The 18,795-nt window shown below is 53.0% G+C and overlaps 1 protein-coding gene across 2 annotated transcripts in view; it reads left to right on the forward strand.

The window, feature by feature from the left end:
* The first annotated feature begins 157 nt into the window (after window positions 1-157).
* Window positions 158-18,795, forward strand: part of INTS1 (integrator complex subunit 1) — a 38,047-nt gene continuing 19,409 nt past the window's right edge. Inside the window, exons 1-24 of one of the 2 annotated variants that reach the window (XM_050966278.1) lie at window positions 158-258; window positions 2,892-2,971; window positions 3,402-3,692; window positions 4,414-4,610; window positions 6,128-6,265; window positions 7,144-7,303; window positions 7,820-7,925; window positions 8,255-8,441; window positions 8,589-8,734; window positions 9,047-9,188; window positions 9,598-9,774; window positions 10,248-10,356; window positions 11,020-11,140; window positions 11,979-12,056; window positions 12,604-12,758; window positions 13,999-14,095; window positions 14,866-14,957; window positions 15,489-15,549; window positions 15,960-16,157; window positions 16,473-16,602; window positions 16,920-17,099; window positions 17,188-17,337; window positions 18,286-18,465; window positions 18,676-18,780. In XM_050966278.1, the coding sequence (XP_050822235.1) occupies window positions 2,914-2,971; window positions 3,402-3,692; window positions 4,414-4,610; window positions 6,128-6,265; window positions 7,144-7,303; window positions 7,820-7,925; window positions 8,255-8,441; window positions 8,589-8,734; window positions 9,047-9,188; window positions 9,598-9,774; window positions 10,248-10,356; window positions 11,020-11,140; window positions 11,979-12,056; window positions 12,604-12,758; window positions 13,999-14,095; window positions 14,866-14,957; window positions 15,489-15,549; window positions 15,960-16,157; window positions 16,473-16,602; window positions 16,920-17,099; window positions 17,188-17,337; window positions 18,286-18,465; window positions 18,676-18,780 (3,258 nt within the window). In that variant the 5' untranslated portion in view covers window positions 158-258; window positions 2,892-2,913. The remainder of the gene's footprint in view (window positions 259-2,891; window positions 2,972-3,401; window positions 3,693-4,413; window positions 4,611-6,127; window positions 6,266-7,143; window positions 7,304-7,819; window positions 7,926-8,254; window positions 8,442-8,588; window positions 8,735-9,046; window positions 9,189-9,597; window positions 9,775-10,247; window positions 10,357-11,019; window positions 11,141-11,978; window positions 12,057-12,603; window positions 12,759-13,998; window positions 14,096-14,865; window positions 14,958-15,488; window positions 15,550-15,959; window positions 16,158-16,472; window positions 16,603-16,919; window positions 17,100-17,187; window positions 17,338-18,285; window positions 18,466-18,675; window positions 18,781-18,795) is intronic. The other variant, XM_050966279.1, reaches the window with a different exon arrangement.

Genomic DNA, 18,795 nt, shown 5'->3' on the forward strand with positions numbered 1-18,795 from the left:
GCTACGGGCCGCCCTTGTGTGTGTGACGGGTGGGGGAGGGGCCGGTTAGTGGCTGCGGATGCAGCTCCCGCTGCTGGACGCTTGATGGCGACGCGCGGGACCGGTCTCCCGTCACGCCGCCAGGTGGCGCCCAAACCTCCCCGGAGCCTTTGAGTCGTCGGACGGGGCAGGCTCCGTTTTGGTTCCGGGTCATTCACAGAGCGACAGGAGCAGTTTCTGGTTCCGGTGTCAGCGGGCCTGGCTTGGAGCGGTAGGTGGGTGCAGCCCGGGTTCCCCCCTCCGGGGTCACCGCGGGGCTGGGATGGGGGCGGTGAATGCCGAGGTTAGCGGGGGGTTGGACGAGTGGCGGGGGCAGGAGGTGGTTTAGCTGGGGGGGGTTGGACGAGTGGCGGGGGGAGGAGGTGGTTTAGCTGCGGGGGGTTGGACGAGTGGCGGGGGGAGGGGGTGGTTTAGCTGGGGGGGGCTGGACGAGTGGCGGGGGGAGGAGGTGGTTTAGCTGCGGGGGGTTGGACGAGTGGCGGGGGAGGGGGTGGTTTAGCTGGGGGGGTTGGACGAGTGGCGGGGGCAGGAGGTGGTTTAGCTGGGGGGGGTTGGACGAGTGGCGGGGGGAGGAGGTGGTTTAGCTGCGGGGGGTTGGACGAGTGGCGGGGGGAGGAGGTGGTTTAGCTGCGGGGGGGTTGGACGAGTGGCGGGGGGAGGAGGTGGTTTAGCTGGGGGGGTTGGACGAGTGGCGGGGGGAGGAGGTGGTTTAGCTGCGGGGGGTTGGACGAGTGGCGGGGGGAGGAGGTGGTTTAGCTGCGGGGGGTTGGACGAGTGGCGGGGGGAGGAGGTGGTTTAGCTGCGGGGGGGTTGGACGAGTGGCGGGGGGAGGAGGTGGTTTAGCTGCGGGGGGTTGGACGAGTGGCGGGGGAGGAGGTGGTTTAATTGGGGGGGTGGACGAGTGGCGGGGGGAGGAGGTGGTTTAGCTGGGGGGGGTTGGACGAGTGGTGGGGGGAGGAGGTGGTTTAATTGGGGGGGTGGACGAGTGGCGGGGGAGGGGGTGGTTTAGCTGGGGGGGTTGGACGAGTGGCGGGGGGAGGAGGTGGTTTAGCTGGGGGGTTTGGACGAGTGGCCAGGGGAGGAGGTGGTTTAGCTGCGGGGGGTTGGATGAGTGGCGGGGGCAGGAGGTGGTTTAGCTGCGGGGGGTTGGACGAGTGGCGGGGGGAGGAGGTGGTTTAGCTGGGGGGGTTGGACGAGTGGCGGGGGGAGGAGGTGGTTTAGCTGGGGGGGTTGGACGAGTGGCGGTGGGAGGGATGGTTTAGCTGGGGGGGTTGGACGAGTGGCGGGGGAGGAGGTGGTTTAGCTGGGGGGGTTGGACGAGTGGCGGGGGGAGGAGGTGGTTTAGCTGCGGGGGGTTGGACGAGTGGCGGGGGGAGGAGGTGGTTTAATTGGGGGGTTGGACGAGTGGCGGGGGAGGGGGTGGTTTAGCTGGGGGGGTTGGACGAGTGGCGGGGGGAGGAGGTGGTTTAGCTGCGGGGGGTTGGACGAGTGGCGGGGGGAGGAGGTGGTTTAGCTGGGGGGGTTGGACGAGTGGCGGGGGGAGGAGGTGGTTTAGCTGGGGGGGTTGGACGAGTGTCAGGGGGAGGAGGTGGTTTAATTGGGGGGTTGGACGAGTGGCGGGGGAGGGGTGGTTTAGCTGGGGGGGTTGGACGAGTGGCGGGGGGAGGAGGTGGTTTAGCTGGGGGGGGTTGGACGAGTGGCGGGGGGAGGAGGTGGTTTAATTGGGGGGGTGGACGAGTGGCGGGGGGAGGAGGTGGTTTAGCTGCGGGGGGTTGGACGAGTGGCGGGGGAGGGGGTGGTTTAGCTGGGGGGGTTGGACGAGTGGCGGGGGGAGGGGGTGGTTTAGCTGCGGGGGGTTGGACGAGTGGCGGGGGGAGGGGGTGGTTTAGCTGGGGGGGTTGGACGAGTGGAGGGGGGAGGAGGTGGTTTAGCTGCGGGGGGGTTGGACGAGTGGCGGGGGAGGAGGTGGTTTAGCTGCGGGGGGTTGGACGAGTGGCAGGGGGGAGGAGGTGGTTTAGCTGCGGGGGGTTGGACGAGTGGCGGGGGGAGGAGGTGGTTTAGCTGCGGGGGGTTGGACGAGTGGCGGGGGGAGGAGGTGGTTTAGCTGCGGGGGGTTGGACGAGTGGCGGTGGGAGGAGGTGGTTTAGCTGCGGGGGGTTGGACGAGTGGCGGGGGGAGGAGGTGGTTTAGCTGCGGGGGGGTTGGACGAGTGGCGGGGGGAGGAGGTGGTTTAGCTGCGGGGGGTTGGACGAGTGGCGGGGGGAGGAGGTGGTTTAGCTGCGGGGGGTTGGACGAGTGGCGGGGGGGAGGAGGTGGTTTAGCTGCGGGGGGTTGGACGAGTGGCGGGGGGAGGAGGTGGTTTAGCTGCGGGGGGTTGGACGAGTGGCGGGGGGAGGAGGTGGTTTAGCTGCGGGGGGGTTGGACGAGTGGCGGGGGGAGGAGGTGGTTTAGCTGCGGGGGGTTGGACGAGTGGCGGGGGGAGGAGGTTTAGCTGCGGGGGGTTGGACGAGTGGCAGGGGGAGGAGGTGGTTTAGCTGCGGGGGGTTGGACGAGTGGTGAGGGGAGGAGGTGGTTTAGCTGCGGGGGGTTGGACGAGTGGCGGGGGGAGGAGGTGGTTTAGCTGCGGGGGGTTGGACGAGTGGCGGGGGAGAGAAGGGGCAGTGAATGGCGGGTTAGCTGGCGGGGGCGGTAAATGCCAGGGTTTACAGGTGCGGGTTGGGTGAGTAGCGGCGGGCGGGGATGAGGGGATGGCGAATGGCGGGGGGGCGGGTTAGCTGGGGGGGCCAGTGAGGCTGTATCAGGCACAGCCTCGGACCCTGCCCATCCCATGTCTCCTCTCCTGGACCCTGCAGGTGGCGCGGAGGCTCCGGTGGCATGAATCGCCCGAAGCCGGCCGCGGTTCGCCGGCCCAGCACGGTGCCCAAGCCCTCGGGTGAGTCCCAGCCCCTGGTAGTGGAGGGCTGCGAGAGGAGGTGGGCAGGCCGTGCTTCCGGTGCAGCGTGGGAAGAGCCTCAGGCTCCCAGCTTGATGGGTCCCATCAGGGCAGCCTGCGTTGAGTGGGACCACTGGCCACTAGTTTGGGGGGGAGAAGGGGAGGCTCTTATAGTGCCCCAAGGCTAGCCAGGTGGCTGGTGGTCAGTGGGGTTGTTGGTGCCCATCTCCCAGGCCACCTAGTAGGGCTGGCAGCTGCTTGTGAGCCCTGCTCCCTGGTGCCAGCCTCCAAGCGATATCTGCCTTGGCTTTATCTCTGCATTGCTTTGTCCTAAGGCCTGGGGTGCCCAGGGCACCGGGTAGGTTTGTGACTCAAGGGAGGTAATGGAGACTTCTGATTTTGTGGTCTCATTTCTGTTTTCCTTTCGTAGCTCATCCTCCACCAGGAGATTTTATCGCCTTGGGGTCAAAAGGCCAAGCCAATGACTCTAAAGCTGCCGTCACACTGCTCAAGCCAGCGCCAGCTGGATTGCCCTCTGAACGTAAACGGGAGGGATCCGCTGCTTTATCTAGTGCATCCAGCCTGACGGGATTGACCAAACGCCCCAAACTCTGCTCCACGCCTCCCCTGAGTGCTCTGGGACGTCTGGCAGAGGCTGCAGTGGCTGAGAAACGGGCCATTTCACCCTCCATAAAGGAACCATCTGTGATTCCAATTGAAGGTAAAGCAGCGTTGTGGTTTCTGATCGAAGTTGTGTGCTTGTGTGAGAGGGGGTATAGTAGCATCCAGCTCTTCTACGCAGCATTCTCTGGGGTCTGTATGTTGATGCTTGGGGAATTCTGTGTGCTTCCCCAGTAATGCCACTGTTGACATAAGGCTCATAGGGAGTGTAACACTAGCATCCTCCTGTGTTCAGTGCAAAGCAGGTTTCCCACCCTGACGTAGTGCCGGTCGGGATTCCCTCTCCTGAACACACTCATATCTTTCCACATCTGGGCATTGTGTTTTGCTTTTGGCTCGGCTTCTTTTCCCTCTCTCTGCTGCTCCATCTAGTCTTTCACTTCAGGTGAATGTCCAATACCAGCGCTTGAAAGGTCTCTTCCTTGGAAAGTCATTGTCCCCATGTTATAGCTCTTTACCTCTTTCTTGTGTAACTAATGTGTGGGAGAGGGGGCAGCTGTGCATTTTAATGAAAGCTCTGGGAGCCTGCATGTTGTTTTGTAGAATGTCTTTCCGCTTCCTGGTGTTCGATACAATAATGGGGTTAAATTCTAGCAGAAAGAAAGAGACACAAAGTGAGAGAGATCAAGGAATACAAGCAAAAGGGACAGGAGTCTTCAGCAGAGCTTTCATGAGTGGGGAAAAGACTCTGTTCAAGTCTCCCGGGGCATGGCTTTGCTGCAGGGGGATCAGTATTGACAGCTGTTTTCCTGTGATTGCAGTTGTCCCCACGGTGCTGGTGGATGAGATTGAAGCAGCTGAGGCAGAGGGCAATGATGACCGCATTGAGGGGGTGCTGTGTGGAGCTGCCAAGCAGCTGAAAATGAACAGAGCTAAGCCTGACCCCACGTTGTACTTGAGTCTGATGTATCTGGCAAAAATCAAACCCAATATATTTGCTACTGAGGGGGTTATTGAGGTGAGACTGTGTTTGTTTTGATTAACAAGTGTGATGACAGCACAGTGAGGTGACATCTCAACATCTGAGCACCATGGGCTCCCAACGCTGACATACTAGTGCTGGGATTGGCTCTGGGAGCCTCTGAGCACAGTGGCATTGCCCTGGTGCCAGGAATTGGGCTGAATGAATGTAACTGTGAACTGTATGGTGGGTTTCTCTGTGCCTTCCTTCTCTCAACTCTTCACTGTGACTGGATTCTGGGGAGATGCCACCTGGAACTGAGGTACAGCTGAGCCCTCTGTCTCTCCAGTCTAGGTTCCTCTTGCACTGTGATGTTGTGACAAGCTGCAAAGCCCTCCAAGCTTGCACTCTCACCAACCTCCACAGGCAGGAACCACACCCAGCTGTGTTCATGAATGCTCTGGCCTACCACTCATGAACCCACAATAGAGAGGCTACAGCCAAAATACTCCCAGCTCCCCAACCTAAGACCCAGAGCTCTACCATCCTGCCCTGGTCAAAATCCAGCCAGTATGAATTTATAACTCAGTCTGCCACTTCTGCAAAGGAAAGTGGACGTGCACCGACTCTTGTTCCTGAGCTGAGATTTATCCTCTGCACTTCAAGCAACACACAGTGTTTTGGATAAAATATAAAACAGATTTAGTAACTAGAGAAGGATAGCTTTTCAGTCATAATAAATGTTAGCAAACAGATCAAAGTAGATTAGCAGAAGAAATAACACAAAACGCAAACTGAGTCTGTAGTATTACATAGGGTCTGAATCAGTAATCTCTCACCCTGATGGATGATACAAGCCGTCCACCAAAAGTTTCCATACACAGGCTAGAAATCCCTTTAGTCTGGGACTAGCCCTTCCCTCTGCAGTTCAGTCCTTTTCCTCTGGTACTTTCAGGTGTGTTGTTGTAGGGAGAGTGAGGTGCAGTCATGAGGTCATTTTCCCCTTTATATCTTCTTCCAATTTGGTGGAAAGCTCTTTTGCTGTTACCTGGGTCAAACAGTTCCCCCCGTTGTGTAGTGCTATCACTGAGAGGTTTCTGTTGTACACAGTTCCTGGGGTAATCCTTGTGCGTGTGTGTATTTTCTCAATAAGCCATTAACATTGTTTGGACTTTCTGTTCTTCTACCTGAAAGGCTGCTTGTGGGTGTTCTCTACCTCACAACATGTTTCAGTAGAACATACGGAGCTAAACTTCATAACTTCACATACAATCCAACGAGACATTGTCTAGCAGATCAAGACTCTTAGAATGATACCTAGCAAGGCATACTTAGTACTAAATGTAGCCTAATTGTAGATCAGTGGTGAATAAGGCGGTGCCAGGGTGTCACACCTGCCCCCTTAGTTTACTGCAGGAGTGTTAGTCACTGGCTAATAGAGAGGCAGTGGCCTAAGGTTCTCTTTAGGTTTTGACTATGCAACTCCCAAGTGTTACTGAACATTGTAGTGTCACCCACAGGTGTTCCCTTGTGTTAATCTTTTGAGGGATTGATTCTTGTCTGATATCTTCCAGGCACTGTGCAGCCTCCTCCGGAGGGATGCCTCCATCAACTTCAAAGCCAAAGGGAACAGCCTGGTGTCCGTCTTGGCCTGTAACCTTCTTATGGCAGCTTACGAGGAGGATGAGAACTGGCCAGAGATCTTTGTCAAGGTACATCGTAGCTATGGGGAGAGCGGTCCCACTGGGTGATGCCATGGTGGGCGGGGCAAGAGGAGCTGGCCAACGTCATTGTGCTTGTCACCATGTAGGAGAGGGCAGGGTGACATTGGAGAGGAGCAGAGGCCTTGTTGCTGCTACCCTGTGATGCTATAGAGGGGAGAGTGGGGCATTGCTGTGGGGAGATTGGAAAAAGGGAGGTCGCTCTCTGAGGTGGGGGCAGATATGCAACAGGACCAGTGGCTGTGTTGGAAGATTGTGGGAGGTGAAGTCCTTGTTTCTCAAACAGAGGTCTGCAGCTCAGTTTTCATTCAACACTGAGATGCTGCTGCCTCCCCTGCCTCTCTCTAGCGTTCCTATTCTCCCTTCTGAGATACGCTGCCACCCCTGATTGTGCATCCTTGTGCAGTGGTGTTCCTGGATGGTTCATCCGTGGGGCTTGATCTCTGAGTCTAAAAGCACGAGATTCTGCAGCTAGAGCTACAGAGCCAGGTCTGTTAGTTCAGCAGCAGGAGCTGACTTAAATATTTTGAAGTGATCTAGCTGTGAAATGAGGGAAGACTCACAGTTTTGAGGAAGAAAGATTTCCCAGTGGTTAGGATACTAGCCTGGGGTTTGGATACCTGGATTCAGTTCCCTGTTCCCTCACAAGTTCCATGTGTGATCTTGGCCGAGTCTCTCTGGGCCTCAGTTCCCCATCATGCAACAGGGATAATAGCCCTGCCCTACTTTACAGGGCGGTGGGGAGGATAAATACGTGGAAGGTTGTGAGGTGCGCACCTCACATCTCGGTGACCAGGCCACGGAAGGACCGAAGATGGATAGATGTCAACATTGCTCCCATTTATACTCTGCTTCTTGCCCTCCGGCAGGTTTACATTGAGGACTCACTTGGAGAGCGCATCTGGGTGGACAGCCCTCACTGCAAGACATTTGTGGATAACATCCAGACAGCCTTCAGTACAAAGATGCCCCCGAAGAGCATGCTGTTACATGGGGAAGTTGGCCGCAGTGGAGGTGATCTTAGTGCAGGTAAGGAGGTGCCTGGGCAATGGAGCCGAGGTGGTTGAGAAGAAGATCGGAGCCTAGAGATATTTTTAGCTTGATAGTCTAGTAACAGCTCATCAGAGGGGATCCCAGTTAGGGCTTACACAGTTTGGGCAGCACGCTCCTATTTGGTGGGATGGGGCACCTCTCATTGCTCTCTAGTGCCTACTCCTCCCCTTGAGAGATGCAAGGACCACCGGGGAAAAAGGTCACTTTTGGGGAGAAATGGATGGGATTTGAGTGCTCCTCTAAGTACTGCAGTGCCCTGAAAGATCACCTAGAAGATTGTGGGGGAAGCAGTGACAAGGTGTGGCTGAACACCAATGCACTGGTGCACCAGTGCACTTTTACCTGGCGCTGGTAAGAGGACTTCTGGGGAGGAGGCTTTTGGGGGGAGCTATGTGAAGCAGAATCCCTCCGTGCTAGTGAAAGGTCTCTTGGAAGGGGTGTTGCTGAGGAGTTATTACAACCATTCATGATTGTGTGTTGGTGTGTCTGTAGGGAGCAGCCCCCACCCTGCCATGGCAGAGGAGGAAGACAGCCAGAGTGAGCTGCTGATTGCAGAGGAGAAGATGAGTCCAGAGCAGGAGGGACAGCTTATGCCCAGGTACAGTGTCCTTTCCCTTCCCAATCACAGAGCCTTTTGGTATTGCAGCTCTCTGTGCAGACTCCTAATCCAGAAACCATTCTTGCAAAGCTTATAGCGTCCCCAACCAGCTCTCCCATGGCACACCCTAGAGAGAGAGTCTCCCCCAGATACAGCTCAATGACACTGAAATGGTTTGTGCCAGCTCCTGGAGATTGGAGTGTTTTGTTGTCCGTGCTATTGAGTGGCCTGTGCTCTCCAGGGCTTGGTTATGTGTGGGAGGTGTTTCAGCAGATACTAGGTAAAGGAAGAGTTTGGACGTGAGCAAACATGGGATTATTGTGCCTCAGATATGAAGACCTCGCAGAGAGTGTGGAAGAGTATGTCTTGGACATGCTACGGGACCAGCTCAACCGGCGCCAGCCAATGGATAACGTCTCCAGGAACCTCCTTCGACTGCTGACGGCTACTTGTGGCTATAAAGAGGTCCGGCTGATGGCTGTTCAGAGGCTTGAGATGTGGTTGCAGAACCCAAAGGTAAGAGTGTTGGAGGCATTTTCTCCTGACCATCGAGGCTGTAATTACACTGTAACTAGTCTGGAGGTCAGGCCAGTAGGACCAGGAATTTCTGACTTTGTCTGTGATAGCAGTTGGTTGTTGACTCTTTCTGGTCTTATTGTGTAGCTGACCAGACCAGCCCAGGACTTGCTAATGTCAGTCTGTATGAACTGCAACACACATGGCTCTGAGGACATGGAGGTCATTTCCAACCTGATCAAAATCCGTCTCAAACCCAAAGTCCTTCTCAACCACTACATGCTGTGTGTCAGGTAAGCAAGTTAATGGGAGCGTGTGACAGTCTGAATGCAGTATAGTGTTTGCAAAGAGGCCCAGCTTCTGTTTAAAGAACTGGAAGGGAGGGCTGGTTCAGTGCAGTCTCTTAGAATTCCCTCTTGAGGGTATGTGGAGTTCTGAGCGTCACCAAGTGATTGACTGGTAGACAATCCTTTCTGTCTGCTGGAGGATGTGGTGTCTTCCCTTCTTGTCACGCTGTCTTTCTTAGTGCAACTAGAACTGAATGCCCAATAGTAAGAAATCCCTGGTCTATGGGATGCTCTGCTAACTCTGGATTCATCTTGCAGGGAGCTGCTAAATGCTCACAGGGACAACCTGGGCACCATGGTCAAGTTTGTGATTTTCAATGAACTTTCAAATGCAAGAAACCCCAACAACATGCAGATTCTCTACACAGTGCTACAGCACAGCTCTGAGCTAGCACCCAAGGTAGGGACCGTAGCCTTGCAGGTGGTGTGTGTGTGAGTGATCAGTACATACCTGCGGAGGAGAGTGGCTGAACTCGATATTTATTTTAATGGAGTCTCCCCAACTGCACAGGTATTTCCTTTGGTTTGGAAATCTGTATACAGTGTTTATCTGAAACAAATGTGCACGGACATTGTCTGACTCCTGAACCCTTTGGGTATGTGCCTTTGTAATCGGTGGTACTGTCGTCTTCAGGAGACCTGACCCCCCTCCCCCGCTAACTGTGGCTCTCCCGTTAGAGCTCCCCAGTGAATTCCTTCAGGCCTTGGTGTAGCAATAACGCCAGCAGGGACTCGGTGTGTCTAGTCTCTGTCCATGGATGTTGATGCTGAATATTGAGCACTAAAGGGCATCTCTTTTGTGGCCTCAGTTCCTGGCGATGGTGTTCCAGGATCTGCTGACTAATAAGGATGATTACCTGCGGGCCTCACGGGCGCTGCTGCGAGAGATCATCAAACAGACGAAACATGAGATCAACTTCCAGGCTTTCTGCTTGGGGCTCATGCAGGAGCGGAAGGAGGCTCAATATACAGACATGGAATTCAAGGTACCACCTCATCTTGCCGTACCACCTCTGCTTCTCATCCCAGCACTCCAACTGGTGTCCTGAGGGACTCTGTGGCATTCTCCCTTCTCCGATGGCTTGACTCCTCCATGCAGTGCTCTCTTGCTCTCCCTTCTATTCTACATGACTTACCTGCTCTCTTCTCTTGCTTATTTCCCCCATGACATTGCTCAGGGGGGCATGCTTTGTCCCCTTTCCTCCTTGTCTGTATAGCTTGGCTATTGCTTCTTGCAGTTTAGTGGCCACGTTCCAGTCCCTCTTCTCTGTCCACACTGTTTGGACTTACGAGCCCTCCTTCCTGTCTCCTGTCCCAATACCCCCTCACTGGCACCCCTGCATTGCCTCTGCATCCTTCGTGATTTTACAGGCATCTCTGGCAGCGGGTGCACCTTTGGATGATGGGCACTCCTCCTCCAGATGCAGCTGGGATATCAACTGTAGTGATCTTTTTTTAGGAGCGGTTTGTCATCCACATAACTGACCTGCTGGCTGTCTCCATGATGCTCGGCATCACGGCTCAGGTGAAGGAGGCTGGGATTGCATGGGACAAAGGAGAGAAAAAGAGTAAGCCTCCTAACCTGGATTCCTTTGAATGTCGGACATGTGGGGTAGAGAACATCCAGAAATGCTGGCGGGGAGTAGTGAGGCTGGGTGTCGAAGAGAATCCCTAGAATCCTGGCTGGTGGAGTTGGGGTGTGATGGACCACATCTTAATAAATCTACCAGCTGGATGCACAGTCAACATTGGGAATCACTCAGAGCAGAGGTGCTTGTAATAGCCAGAGAAAACAGTGGCTGAGAGACCTGTACTAGAAGGGGGAAAGGGGTACTGAGTTGAGGTGGGAGGGACAGTTCAGAAACCTGGCTTTTGTACGATGGAGCAGCTGTGAAAATTATAAAATACCTGAGAGCCAACTATTTGGACTAACAGGAAAGCTGCTGCCTGTGCGTGTCCTTGTCTCAGCCCTGCATTTCTGCTCAAATGTCCCAGGGTTTATTCTAGTTCCCAAGGGTGGTTCCAGAAAGCCCCCTCTGCTACCAAATGTGTAGTGGTGGGTGCTGATGGTTAGCTGGACTAGTGTGCTGGGCCTCTCGCCAGGTTAGTCACTGCTGACTCCCTGAAGTCATCTGCTTGTGAGATGGCTGTTCATAACATCCACCCCCCAGCTTCCCAGGGGGCTGTGAAGTACGTGCAGAGTTCCTGACCTGAGTGCATGCCTGTTTCAGACTTGGAGGTGCTGCGTTCCTTCCAGAACCAGATTGCTGCCATCCAGCGCGATGCTGTCTGGTGGCTCCACACGGTGGTTCCCTCTATCAGCAAACTGGCTCCGAAGGACTACGTGCACTGGTATGAGGTTCCGGAAACCCCCCTCTTCCTCCTCCCCAACCCCCCTCCCCTGGTCACATCACTGACTCTACTAAACTTGCTACATAGAGACAGTGCATGTGCTCCTGAGAGCAACTGGAGTGTCTCCCCCCATCCCAACAGCCAAGCAGCAGGAACACTCTGCCCTAGTGGTAGGGAGATGGATTTGCTTTCCCTTTGGGATTTCACATGCACTTCTGTACAGACTTTAATGCCAAAGGCTTTAGATAGTATTTCCATGGTATTCACATTCCAATTATGCTGTCAAGGAAACAGCCCCTTTGGCCCTGTGTTTTGATCTGATCAGATAATGGAGGGAAAGGTTCCTAGACAGGGAAGTTCTTGTAGAGAGTGGAGACCAGATAGAGCTCTGTCTCCGAGACTTTCTGCCCTTGGAGGCAAGAGTATACTACAGGGGATTAGATGGTTTGAGGCATTGGTAATGGGACCAAAAGATCAGTCATATCAGCCAAGGTCGGTAATAACTGAAATCTGGTCCCACCTGATGGCTATTGGGGTCTCTTTGGAAGTACTGAAGACGATGTGCATATTGCACCACCCATCGCCATTGCAATTGGTACTAACTGTTCCCCTGGTTAGTCTTGGCAGAACTTTCCTCTTGCCTGAGGAGGGAGTCCTTCTGGGTTGGGGTTGGGGCACGTTAGCAGTGTGAGGAAGCTCACCTGGCTGCTGCCTGTATCATATATTCTTCTGTGGATTGTATTGTGCTCCAGCCCCCAGGGCTCTCAGTTCACACACCGGGGAAAGATGCACTGGGTTTCAGCGAGAGTTGAGAGTTTAGTATTGTTTCTCTCTGCAGTCTCCACAAGGTGCTGTTCACAGAGCAGCCAGAGACCTACTACAAATGGGACAACTGGCCTCCTGAGAGCGACCGCAAGTAAGTGCATGCACCTCGCTTGCAATTGGGTTTCCATGGGCAGAGCTGTGGCAGCAAGGAGAGGAGAAACCAGACATTTCTGGTGCTTAACTAAGCTCCCCATACCTCTGTCTTGGAGACATCTGCTCCGCTGAGGTTTTCATTGTCCCTGTCGGTTCTCACAGAAGATGGAGTTTCTCCAGTCTTCACTTGCCCCCCTTCCCCCTCAACCCCCCATCCCCACACCAGTTAGTGCTGTGGCTACAGGGAGAATGGCCTTGCATTGTGTGTGGTGCTGGGGAGCTTAAGCCTGCCTGTCTGAATCTATAAAATTCAATTGCAGGGGGGCAAACTAAACCATGTTCTGGAAGGGAGCTTGTTCTCAAATGTGACTAAGCTGAGGGATGCGAGCATTTTCCTTGGCATTAAGATGGGCTATTGTGGCTCTCCTCTGCTCTCACTGGTTCCATGTCCAAGCAATACGAGCCCAGCCGCAGGCTGCAATCAGGAAAGGTTCCCCTCTCTTTGGGCAGTGGGTCACTGCCTTCTCTCTGTTTCTCATTCCCAGCTTCTTCCTGCGCCTCTGCTCTGAGGTGCCTATCCTTGAAGACACACTCATGCGGATCCTTGTCATTGGTTTGTCACGGTCACCCCTCGGGCCTGCCGATGCCATGGAGCTTGCTGACCACTTGGTGAAGCGGGCAGCAGCTGTGCAAGCAGATGGTAGGAGTGCTGTGCAGGGCTTTGTGAAAATGATTTGGTGATGTAGCAATTCTTGTCCTGTTGAGAGCAGGTAGCCTGTCACACTCCTGTCCCTCCTTCACGCGGCTCTGAGAGTCTCCAGTGCACGTGTACCACTGTTCCCCCTATATACCTCAGAATGGTTGGAGCAGGTAGTAAGTCCAGCTGCATTAGACTGGGAAAGAACGTTTTGATCTAGTTGTTGAAGCAAATGACTAGAAGCCAGGAACTTTCTGCCACTGGCTCTCTCTCTGTCTTTGGGCAAGTCAGTCATCTCCCTGCCACCGTGAAAATGAGCTAAACACACCTCCACAGTGGGTTATTATTTGCTAATTACTGGCTGTATAAGGGCTAAGTACTGCAATTGTTATTACCCAGAGGAAACTAACGTTTTTACAGGCAGTAATTTAACACTTATGTGAGCATAAAAGTCAAAAATATTCTAAACCCTAAAAAAAGAGTTAAGGTGATTGACTAAAGTATTCTTTTGGACTTGCAGCTTATATTCAGTATTGACCTGTGATAGATTACCTTCACAAATCACCTGGCCAAGCAGGTGTAGTTATGAACTCTGTCAGTGTGGCTATCACTCAGACTAAAATAACCATGTGATTTGAGCTGTACGTGTTGATTGCAGGTGTGTCTGGGGCAGAGTTAAGGGTGGTGTCAAAGCATGTCTCTAAAGCACATAGCATACTCTGGGCATTGAGCAGTAAAAACACAAGTCTAAAAAGTGAAGAAACTAGACTCTGTTGTTAGACACACCAATGAAAACGTGGTCAATCACAAAATATTAATGGTCTAAATGCTGCATCATTTCAAGTCTTGAAACAGTTTTTTGTAAGTTAGAGGGGCACAGAATGGTTAAGACAGCAGACCTGGATTGAAAAAGGGCATTTTTCACTTCTCTGAATTCCTAAACTACTGAATGGATTTACTGTTAATTTTCTTCTAAATCTGTTCCCTAGAAGTAAATAGTGCAGTGCTTGTTAGGTTTGAAAAATGTTTTTCCTAATCAAAGAACTTAAAACTCACTCAATATATATTTAATTATAGAGCTGTTTCTGATCCTGATTTCTCCATAAACTTTGATTGTTCCCAAAGCCTGTGATGATAGAATCATTTGAGGTTAGCCTTTCAGTATAGCTTATTAACGTGTTTCCTTAAGCACTATCAGCCAAGTACCCACGTCTATAACCTGTTTGTTCTCTTCCCACTTTAGATGTAGAGGTCCTGAGGGTGGAGAGAATCCAACTGATTGATGCAGTCTTAAATCTGTGTACTTATCATCATCCAGAGAACATCCAGCTTCCCCCAGGGTAAGGCTTGTAGATGCACAACTCTTAGTTGCAACGTTCTTGCTTCTGCTCACCTTGTTTCCAAGAGTACTGGAACCCTTCCCTAGAATAAGCTGGTAACAATGTCTTGATCTGATGGGAATTTCTGGGGAGCAGAGGGTGGGATCTGTACCTTGGAGCTGATTCCCAGTGACTGGGCATGGTAGGGACTTCCCTCTGGAGAAGCTCTGACATTTGTCTGTGGGAGTATTTGCAGCTGATCCTTCCAGGTCTCTGTGCACACTCACTTGAGAAAGGTATTCACTTGAAATATCTGCAGGACTCTGACAATGCTGAATGCAAACAATGAAAAACTAAGCAGAGAATCAATGTGTCTAGCGCAGTGGTTCTCAACCCGTGGGCCGCATGCGGCCTAATTAGCACATAACTGTGGCCAGCTCAGCTGTGTGCTAAAGGCCTGCCCGCATGCAGGGGTCCACCAGGTTCCTGGTTGCCCCGCCTCCCGGCAGGGTCAGTGTCAGGGCAGCCGGCCCACCGCGCTGGTTCTGGGGTCAGGGCTGCTGGCTGGCCTCATGGGGTCTGGGTCATGTAGCTGACTGGCCAGCGCCCTGGGGTCCAGGGTCGGGATCCAGGCTGCCGCTGCCCTGCCACCTGGCCCCTGCAGCCCAGGTAACACATTATGAGCCACATATGCGGCCCACAGTGTGTAATAAGTTGAGAACCACTGGTCTAGTGGTTAGAACAGACAACTCTGAATACAAATAACTTGGTTCTGCCAATGGCTTTTTCAGGTATCAGCCTCCAAATCTAGCCATCTCTACCCTCTACTGGAAGGCTTGGCCTCTCCTCCTGGTGGTGGCCGCATTCAACCCTGAAAACATTGGTGAGTTATGAGCACTTCTCAGAGTACCATGGCAGCTGAAGTGTGTCACAGGAGGGGCTCTGCTGACTCCTGCTGTCTCAGCTGAAGATGCACATGAGGATTTTGTTGTTGCATGACTCCACGCTGATGCATATGTGCTGCGCAAGCAGAGCTCTGCAGGTTGGGGGCGTGCCTAGAAGGAATTTGGATCAGGTGGTAAGTGGCAGGGCAGGATTTGAGCAGCCATTGCAGAGTGGTTTGTCAGGTGGAATGGTAATGTCTGGGGACGGTGACAGCAAGAGGGAGAGGAGGTGAGTGTGAAGTGCACTGGCTGAGTTCTGGGGCAGCTTGTACCCTGCTCCTGAACCCCCCTGCAGAAAGAACATAGTGTGAGCTGCGGGACTAGTTGTGAGTGCCCCTGTTCTGTGTGTGTGAGGGAATGAGTCTGAGGCGAGTGGGGAGGGAGTATGGTATGCTCTGTGCGCACACATCTCGGCAAATATTCTGACTGAGTGTCTAATCCCCTGACTGCCCTTTTCTCCTGGATTGCAGGGTTGGCTGCCTGGGAGGAGTATCCCACGCTAAAGATGCTCATGGAAATGGTCATGACTAAGTGAGTGTTGTTCCGTTTCATCCCACTCCTGAAGAGAACGGATTTCTGAACCAAGTTTGCACCTGATGGTTTCTTCCTTTCTCTGTCTGAGGGGTAGGGGGAGATGAGGTTTGGCACAAAGCTTATGGAAGTGAAACCAGCTGGACAGCAGCTGTGGCTGAGCCTAGAAAGAGCGAGGGCACCTCCCTCAGCTGTCACTGATGGACAGTGAAGCCAGGCTCTGAGATATCAAGGGATGCATGGGACATGGCTTGTTGGAAAGGGCTTGGCTTTTCATCCACATTCAAAAGGTCCATTAGTATTTTCATGCTGTCTGATTGAACCAAGAACACTCTGGCATTTTGACTCTTTACTCGCTGCAGAATTTATAGCACAGAGGGTCAAATAATTTTTGTGCCTCTTCTTCACAGTAATTACTCCTATCCTCCCTGCACTCTGACGGATGAGGAGACCCGCACAGAGATGATTAATCGTGAGCTCCAAATATCCCAGCGGGAAAAGCAGGAGATTCTTGCATTTGAGGGTCATCTGGCTGCTGCGTCTACAAAGCAGACTATTACAGAGAGCAGCAGCCTCTTGCTGTCCCAGCTCACCAGTCTGGACCCCCAGTGAGTAGTCGTCTTCGCTCTGGTACAATCAGGGAGTTCCCACCCTTGGGAAGAAACAAGGCTGACGATCTCACTTGGAGGACGGGAGCCCCAGGCAGAGGCTTTCAGGTGGGCGAAGGTAGGGTAGTGGTGACTGGCCGAGGTGAGAGGATTTGGTACCTGTGTAGCGCAAATGAGATGTGCCTTCTCCGTTTGGACGGCTTCCTATCCCTTCTATCACACGTGTGGGTTTTATGCACTGATGAGTCAGTGCATGTCTGTATCTTCGTGAGAGTGGGATTAGCTGTGTGTAAAGCTTCCTTGTTTCTCTGGTAGGGGCCCTCCACGCAGACCTCCACCACATGTCTTGGAGCAGGTGAAAAGCCTAAATCAGTCCCTCCGCTTAGGACACCTCTTGTGCCGCAGCCGCCACCCAGACTTTCTACTCAACATCATTCAGAGGCAGGTGGGTTTCCTGAGGATGTGAGAGACTGGAATTGACCTCTCTGTAGCTTGGAGGAAGCATGGGAGCTGCTTCAGGGAGGTATCCCAGTAATGCAGGGCCCTGAAGCCTGGGTTTATGGGACCTGTGGGGGCAGAAAGCAGGAGATGAATCAGATGCAAGGAAAAGTGGCTTATTTCTCTCCCTAGGAGGGGGCGGGGGGAGAGGTTGCCTTCTGCTGTTTGAGAACTAATGGGAGACCCTTACCGGTCAGTGCAATGGTTAATGTGCAGGAGATCCTGGATTTTCCAGCCCTTCATTATATGTGTCCTGTTCCCTAGGCCTCGTCCCAATCAATGCCATGGCTCGCAGACCTGGTTCAGTCCAGCGAGGGCTCCTTGGATGTTCTTCCGGTGCAATGTCTTTGTGAGTTCCTGCTGCATGATGCTGCTGATGAATCTGCCTCAGGCGAGGAAGAGGAGGAGGGAGAAAGTAAAGAGCAGCGTGCCAAGAAACGCCAGGTAAGTGGCCTCCTGGGTTGGTTGCTTCAGGTATTTGAGTGGCCTGGTTCTAATTTGATCCCATTAGACAGATACCGTCTCTTTCCAGAGACAGCAGAAGCAGAGGCAGCTGCTTGGGCGTCTGCAGGACTTGCTCTTGGGCCCCAGAGCTGATGAGCAGACCACATGTGAGGTGCTGGACTACTTCCTGCGGCGCCTCAGTTCCTCTCAGGTGGCCTCCCGAGTGCTGGCCATGAAGGTAAGAAGAACAGACAGTAACTGGTTTGGGTATTCCAGGAATGATGGGCAGAGTCTCTCACTTAATGGCTTCAGACAGCACTGGGGCATGGAGGGGCTTTTGAATGGGTCGGCTGTTCCTCGTTTTCTGCATGCTGCCCTTTAGCTAAAGGCAAGAACCTTGCTCCATCCTCATTTGTCCATTTGAACTCTTCCCTCCTGTTTCCTGGACCTCACAAATGACACTGGTGCTTTGCTATCACCTTTGCTCAGGCAGGGCTGCAGAGTCCTGTCCTTCCAGGCGAGCAGATTGTCCAGCTACAATACAGTAAAATGTGTATTGGAGGCCACCCTTGCTGAGTAGCCTACCTCAAGGTCTCCCTAAATGTACCAAGTTGATTGTTGCTCTTTGCTGTTAAAACACCACCTCTGTTCGGAAGCTGGTTTTTCTTTTGATGTCCTTTTGAGTATGTTCACTTAAGCTGGGACTAAGTTACAGCTCCTAAGTGTGCAGAATCTAGACTGCAGATCTTGAGGCTCTTGGGGAAATCATCCTCTGTTGTTGTCCTTGGGGTTCTCCCAGTGGAGTGTAAATTGGGAAACTGCTACTGACTGCAGACTTCTCTGAACATACATGGTACCACGAGGACAATAGAGAGGTGTTCTCCTCGCCTGTGTTCCATGTTGAGTGGAACACAGGCGAGGAGTACAGTAGTCTGAAACCTCCCCCGGGGTAACTGTTAAGTAGAGAGTTCTTTTGGTTGCTGCTAAAGCACAAATAGCCTGTCCCAGTGACCCGGAGTCCATATTTCTTTCTGTGATGCATACACATCACCTTCAGGTTGTCAGTAGATGGAATTTGAAGCTCTGTTTCCATTTTGAGGTTCTTGGTTTATGGTTCAGTATGAAAATGCTGACCCAGCTGTTGCTTTATATACATGGGCTTTGTCCATTGTACATCTCCCTCTAGGGTCTGTCCTTGGTGCTGTCGGAAGGGGGCTTGCGTGATAGAGAGGAAAAAGAGCACCCTATGGAGGAAGATTCTGGTGACTCTGAACTGCTGCAGGGATACCAGTGGCTGCTAAGAGACCTGCCGAGGCTGCCGTTGTTTGACAGTGTTAGGGCAACTACATCTATTGCCTTGCAACAGGTAAACTTGACTAGGAGCAACTGGAGGTATTGGGGAGGTGGGGCAGGGATAGGAATGGCCTGCTCTGAAGGCAGAGTGTTCTCTTCCCCTATTGATGCTAAACTGAACCAAATGGATGTGTGTATATATTGGGATAAGGGATGTTCCCTAACTTGTTACTGCTTGTTGCTATTGTCTAATGATCACTAACTGGAAAACCTCTTGTTCCAGGCCATCCACATGGAGACCGATCCTCAGACCATCAGTGCTTATTTGGTGTACCTATCCCAGCACGCCCCCATAGAGGATCAGGGGCAGCACAATGACCTCTCTCTGGTAAGGGAAGGAATT

The sequence above is a fragment of the Gopherus flavomarginatus genome, chromosome 9, assembly GCF_025201925.1.
Source record: "Gopherus flavomarginatus isolate rGopFla2 chromosome 9, rGopFla2.mat.asm, whole genome shotgun sequence".
In the NCBI taxonomy this organism is placed as follows: Eukaryota; Metazoa; Chordata; order Testudines; family Testudinidae; genus Gopherus; species Gopherus flavomarginatus.